Raw genomic sequence first — 7,628 nt, forward strand, 5'->3', positions numbered from 1 at the left:
ATATATATATAAATATATATATATATACACATATATACATACATACAAATATATTTATGACTGAAAGCATATTGTGGAGTTTATATACTCAGATTTGAATGAAATGAATATGTTAATGGTACAGGTGACTGTGGAATACTCAGCTATCTATATGTTAATTTAGTAATTTAGGCAAGGTGGTGAGCTAGCAGAATCATTACCAAGCTGGAGAAAATGTTTAGCGGCATTTCTTCCAACTTTACATTCTGAGTTCAAATGCCACCAGGGTCAATTTTGCCTTTCAGAATCCTTTTGGGGTCAATAAAATATGTACCCGCTGAACAGTGGGGCTGATGTAATTGACTTATCCACTCCCTGAAATTGCTGGCCTTGTGCCAAAATTTGAAACCAGTTTAGTAATTCAGGAGCAGGTAATTCAATTGATCAAACAACTGAGTCCTTGTCATCAAATGATAGAGACTCACCATCTTATCATCATCATCATCATCATCATTACTCCCCCCCACCACTACCATTTAACATCCATTTTCTGTGCTGACAAGGATAGAACAGTTTGACAGGAAGTGGCGAGTCAGAAGACTGCTCCAGGCTCTGCTATCTGTTTTGGTATGGTTTCTATGGCAGGGTGCCTTTCCTAATGCTAATTGCCCTTCTCAACACCAACCACCATACAGAGTGTACTCGGTGCATTTTATGTGACACCAGCAGCAGTGAGATCACCAAGTAAACAGCAGAACAAGACACATCAATGGGGAGTAGTAGTATAAAGGGACAAGAATATTTTTGTGTATGTATGTATGTGTGTGTGTGTGTGTGTGTGTGTGTGTGTGCGTGTGTGTGCATGTGAAGTGTAGCATTTGCTATTAAAACTCAATAATACTCCACCTCTATATTCTTTTTAAAATGACATTTCATATTTCTTTATATTAGTTCACTGATATATAATCATACACAAGTCTTAGTACTTTACTCTAAAAATATAAGGGTACAAAAAAATGTGTGATTTATTTACTGTCTTGAAATTTGTAGCATGCACTAACACAGACACACAGACACAGACACAGACACACACACACAGAGACACAGACACACACACACACACTCACACACATATATATGCACGATGGGCATCTTTCGGTTTCCGTCTTACAAATCCACTCAAAAAGCTTTGGTCGGCCCAAGGCTATAATAGTAGAAGACACTTGCCCAAAGTGTCACATTGTGGGACTGAATCAGGAACCATGAGGTTGGGAAACAGGCTTCTTACCACACAACCATGCCCGTGGTTATTGTTTGATTTCATTTTATTTTGTACTTTCTTTGTTTCAATGTATTATTCCTGATAGATCATATCTTATACAACATTCTGGACATTGTTGTTGTTCTTGGCACTCCGCCGCTTACGACGTCGAGGGCTCCAGTCGATCTGATCAACGGAACAGCCTGCTCGTGAAATTAACGTGCAAGTGGCTGAGCACTCCACAGACACGTGTACCCTTAATGTAGTTCTCAGGGATATTCAGCGTGACACAGTATGACAAGGCTGACCCTTTGAAATACAGGTACAACAGAAACAGGAAGAAAGAGTGAGAAAAAGTTTTGGTGAAAGAGTACAGCAGGGTTCGCCACCATCCCCTGCCGGAGCCTCGTGGAGCTTTAGGTGTTTTCGCTCAATAAACACTCACAACGCACGGTCTGGGAATTGAAACCGCGATCCTATGACCACTAGTCCACTGCCCTAACCACTGGGCCATTGTGCCTCCATTCTGGACATCACATCAATGTCATCCTAAAAATTTCTTTTTCTCACAAAAAAAAGGAGAATTTTCTAAATCTATATCAAGCTGTTATACATCGAACAAATTTATTTATCGGAGATAATTTGGCAAGAAACCTCAAAGAAAAGAAAAAAATTATATACTTGGTTTCCTTTTTAACATTGCGGCCAAGTAGTCGATCTTTGACTCGCTTTCTTTCTTCTTCTGTACACTTCCGTCGATTTGAAGCACCAAAGTTTAAAAGAGCCAAAGTATCACCAACAAGAGTGCTCTTTATCTCCTTATCTAGAGCAGAATCAACATTGAAGCTTGGAGAGTGGTTCACCTAAAAGAAAGACAACCTCATTTAGTCCATAGCCCAATCTAAAATCTATCAAAGTGAATTTATATTGTTATGGTCTATTAAAAAAATCTGCTTTCCATAGTCATAGAGTTATCTGAACTTTTCAAGTTTATTAAATTGCATTTACACAAAGTAAGACCTTTGTTCTCTTATGCATGTGTATGTATGAAAATATGTATGATGTATGCATACACACACACATGCATACACAAACATACATATACACACACACATACATACATACATAAATAAATACATAGATATATATGATGGGGGTGCTGAAAAGTTCCTGGCTTTGGGTAAAAGAAAATACAGGAGGATTGGTTAATTTTGATTTTATGTAGTACATCCTCTCTCAGATTCACACACTTATTGCAGTGGTCTTTCAATTTTTCTAAGTCCTGTAAAAGAACTTGGAAGGTTGGGCATCTAAACAGGCCTTCCATGATACCCTTAAAGCCAGGAACTTTGTAGCACTCCCTTATTCATTCTAAATAAAGAGTAAAAAGTGTGAAGCACAGACACATGTATACTAAAATGAAACACATATCCACCACACATATACAAGTTATCCATGAACACAAAACATCCATATATACATACATCAACTGATTCAGATGACCACGAACACCCAACACTTGTCTTAACTGAAAAAGAAAAAGAGCTTTACCACTTGGTTAGTGGCCAGCTTCAATACACCGAAAAGGAAAAAAAGAAACATGAATAAATCCTAAAGATTTTCTTTAAAGCACATACACATACATACATAAATACATATATGCATACGTATATACATACATACATACATATATATATATATATATATATATATATATAATAAAGACACACATGTATATAAACACTTATATGAAGAGGTGCATGAGCAAGTATGTGTGTGTGTGTGACGGTGTGTGAGGTGTATTGTAATGTATATTTTCTGTAAGAGTATTATGTACCTGCATAGTTATCTCATCTGGTTATTTCAGTAAAGAATGGATACAACAGCAACTTTCTATTGAGTTTACACACAATATCACACAATATCACTGCTCACTCTCCAGTGTAAAATTATCTTCCAATAAAACATCCAGTCATACCTATTTGGAAAGGATATGTTCAATATCAAGGAGTTTCAGCTTTAACATAGATAATGACATCAGGAATACAATTCAGTGCCATTTTTGTGGTATTCTGTTCTATAATTGGTTGTTATATCCACAGTAACAACACATCTCTTCCAGTTTACAATGTAACTATTTGCTATATTACTTGCAATGTCAACACAATAATGAGATAGCTAGAAGGCAACATGAGAGTACAAGGCAAGGTAAGTTGTTCAATCTACCATTACAACAACTAAATCTTTCGTCAATCATATTAAACACTGGCACCTAATGTCTCCTTCCTAAACTCCTAGGTCACCATGGACACCTTGAATAACAGAATCACAGACAGAAAGATAATTCTAAGAAAAAAGTTGTTTCCATTTAATGCCCAGTGGTAGAATAACAGCTTAGAAGGAATAATTGAGAAAGTGGTTTGTAGCTTATAATTCTTAACGAAAATCCTGTTTAAGGCACAGATATGGCTGTGTGGTAAGAAGTTTGCTTCCTAACCCCATGGTGCCAAGCTCAGTCCCATAGCATGCCATTTTGGGCATGTGTCTTCTACTATATCCCTGGGCCAACCAAAGCCTTGTGAGTGGATTTGGTAGATGGAAACTGAAAAAAGCCCACCGTATATGTGTGTATATATATATATATATATATATATATATATATAAGAGTTGCTATAGGCACAGGAGTGGCTGTGTGGTAAGTAGCTTGCTTACCAACAACATGGTTCCAGGTTCAGTCCCACTGTGTGACACCTTGGGCAAGTGTCTTCTACTATTGCTGTGGGCTGACCAAAGCCTTGTGATTGGATTTGGTAGATGGAAACTGAAAGAAGCCTGTCATATATATATATGCATATGTGTGTGTGTGTGTATGTTTGTGTGTCTGTGTTTGTCCCCACCATGGACACTTGACAACCAATGCTGGCATGTTTATGTCCCCGTAACTTAGCGGTTCAGCAAGACAGACCGATAGAATAAGTGCTAGGCTTACAAAGAATAAGTTCTGGGGTCAATTTGTTCGACTAAAGACAGTGCTCCAGTATGGCCGCAGTCAAATGACTGAAACAAATAAAAGAGTAAAAGAATATGTATATATATATATATATAGGTGTTAGGAAAGGCATCCAGCTGTAGAAACCATGCGAAAACAGACAATGGAGTCTGGTACAGCTCTTAGCCTTGTCAGCTCCTGCCAAACTGTCCAATCCATGCCAACATGAAGAACGAATGTTAAATGATGATGATGATATATGTATGTGCATGTGTGTGCATGTGTTTGTGTGTGTGTGTGTGTATGTGTGTGTATGTGTGTGAATGCATGTGTATGTCTCTTTATGTTTGTGTTTGTCCTTCACCGCCATCGATACTACCACCACCTGACAATTGGAGTTGGTTTGTTTACATCCCTATAACTTAGCAGTTCGACATAAGTGATTGACAGAGTAAGAACCAGGTTTAGAAAAAGTAAAATACTATGAGCAATTTGTTTGACCAGACCCTTTCAAGGGTCTGGTCTAGACAGTCACTGGCACACTGCAACTCTTGAGTGTTTCTGTATAGAACACCTGAATGAAAAATTACCTTGAATTTTTTTTAGTGGTGCAGCCTGCAGTTTGCTGATACAAAGTCTAAATCAAAAGTGTCCCAAAATTAACTAACCATTTTCTTTTCAAGCAGCTTGTATTTAGTATCACTTCATTCACTGTGTCTTTGTGTTTTTTTTTTTTAATAGTAAAGTGGTGTGATTTGAGTAGCATTTAGCTTTTATTTCAAACAGATTAAAGTGAATGACTACTTCTTGTGTTCAGGTGCAAGCATAATTTCCCCTGGCCTGATTTAATTTGACATGAACTGATACAATCTGGTTTCTACTGGCTGGTATCAATAACAGGTTGAGGACTCTTCTGGGTGGACTGTTGGTCCTCCACAGAATAGTTGGATGATGGGCCTGCCATCTTGGCAGAGAGGCTGACACAGGACTACCAGTGATGGAGAGCACCAGTGGATTTGGTCAGCTTTATGCATGATGATGTCTCTTGGTCCACTAACTTGAGATGACCTCAGCCTCATCAAGCAAGAGCATGAAGTGAAGTGAACCGTGAACTGATACAAGGAACACTGCTTTTGAGTTTTGGCACAGGATCAGCAACTTCGGTGGGGGGGGGATAGGTCAATTAGATTGACCCCAGTACTCAAATGGTACTTATTTTATTGACCCTGAAAAGATGAGAAACAAAGTCGACCTTGGTGGAATTTGAACTCAAAACATAAAGATGGACAAATTGCTGCTAAGCGTTACACCCATTGTGCTAAGGATTCAACCAGCTCACCATCTTTAATACAAGTAATATTATACGGAGAACATTGGTTTGCATCTGTACATTGAAGTGTGATGTTGAGTTTGGTAACTGTAGAGATGGCGTGTGAGATTGAAGTGTAGAAAAACATCAACTTCTCACTAAGAAAATCACTTTTAAAAACTAATTACCCCTAATCACTCCAGCATGCTCACCTGGGTGAGTGGGGGAAGTAAAGGCTAAGGAATCACACACTCAAAAAGAAACAAGCTAAAGCTTTCTCTCTCTCTCTCTCTCTCTCTCACACACACACACACACATACGCACACACACACACACACATATATGCACACATGCACACAAGCACACACACATACACACACACACACACACACACACACACAAGCACACACATGTACTGGTTTATGAATACCACTGTCCATGCATGTATATGTATTTGTATATGTGCATGTATGTGTATGTTTGTATATGTGTATGTTTGTGTGTATGTGTATATGTGTGTGTATATAGGTGTATGTGCATAGCTGTGTGTGTGCGTGTATATCTTGCATTTACCCTACAGAATTCTAAATAAGGTGTCTAATATCTTTTATCTCAGCTTATATGAAATTATCTTTGCTGTAATTATATTCTATTTTCTATTAATCTAAGTTGGATTCTTTAGAAACAAACAAAGATAAAAAAAAAAACGAAAAGAAAAACAAAAGATTAAACTGAAAAAGGAAAAACACAAACAAACAAAGAACAAACAACAAATAATAATAAAAAAAAAAAGAAGAAAAGTTAATTAAATACATACGTAGTCGGAGAGCTAGCTCTCCGGATATGCACATTTTGAAAACTCACACCCATCATCATTCTTATCATAAAACTACAGCAACAACAACAACAACAACAACAACTAGAACGTCAACAGTCGCAACGATAACTACAACAACAACAAGAACATCAATAATCGCAAAATGACAACCACAACAACAAATGCGATAATTACAGCAATGCCACGCCCATTCAACAATGACAACTGCTGTGAATGGTTTTGATTAATTTTCCCCAAATATCATTACAGTACAAAAAAAAAAAAAAAAAATGAAACAAAAAGATTTGTTTATCCTTATTCCCTCCCACTCCACCTCCCACCACATTCTTCAATGCTCTCTTATCATTTTGCCTTTTACAGAGGATGCTGTGACATAAATCCGTATTAGGATGTAAAGATTACCTGTTTTGTCTTGTATGTGTATATGTGTGTGTGTGTGTGTGTATATATATATATATATATATATGCAACTATGTGTGCATGTATGGTGTGTGTGTGTGAATGTGTATGTCTGTCTGTATACACACACACACACATTCATATATGTATGTATGTGTGTATGTATGTACATATGTTTGTATGTATGTATGCATGTGTGTACATATGTGTTTATTGTTGTTTTTACTGCTGCTTTTCAGCTCAATTTTCCTTTTTATATATTTTCTTTCCAGTTTGTCTTCTTTTATTTCATTTTGAAATTTTCTTGAGTTTTTACTGCTTTTTGCTGCTATTTTTTTTATCTCAACTTTTACGTGTTTTTTTTTTCTTTTTAATATTTTTTTCATTACTGCTTTTATTTTTTTTCTTGTATTATCATTAGTATTATTTTTTTTTCCTTCAATTAAAAAAAGAAAAACAATTCACTATTTAAAAAAAAAAAAAATTCTGCTTTTCTATTTTCTTTTGTCTTTCTTTTTTTTTTCTAGTTGTTGCTATTATTGTTGTTGTTGTTGTTGTTGTTTAATTGTTGTTTAATTCCAAAGTTTATTTTCATCTCTTTACCAAATAATTGAATAAATGAATACAGAAACATATAAATAAGCCAACAGAAAGCCCAGAACTGAGAGGCTTCTAAGCTGGAAGCCTTGTTGTTTTAGCATGGAGCATTTTTTTTTCACACGTACTTTTTCTATCTCTTTCTCTTCTTTCTCTCACACACACACACACACACAGAGCTTTCATTATTGCCTTTATCATTAGTTTTATTATTAGTATTATTTTTTTTTTCTTCACAGAGACTTAACAACTACAG

At 36.3% G+C, this 7,628-nt stretch overlaps 1 protein-coding gene across 6 annotated transcripts in view; it reads right to left on the reverse strand.

The window, feature by feature from the left end:
• The window catches only part of LOC106875928 (tubulin polyglutamylase ttll6), a 426,314-nt gene that overhangs the window by 76,096 nt on the left and 342,590 nt on the right, over nucleotides 1-7,628 (reverse strand). For all 6 annotated transcript variants that reach the window (XM_014924247.2, XM_014924246.2, XM_014924244.2 and 3 more), the window contains one exon: nucleotides 1,922-2,103. In XM_014924247.2, coding sequence (XP_014779733.1) covers nucleotides 1,922-2,103 — 182 coding nt within the window. The remainder of the gene's footprint in view (nucleotides 1-1,921; nucleotides 2,104-7,628) is intronic.

The sequence above is a fragment of the Octopus bimaculoides genome, chromosome 2 (assembly GCF_001194135.2).
Source record: "Octopus bimaculoides isolate UCB-OBI-ISO-001 chromosome 2, ASM119413v2, whole genome shotgun sequence".
NCBI lineage: Eukaryota > Metazoa > Mollusca > Cephalopoda > Octopoda > Octopodidae > Octopus > Octopus bimaculoides.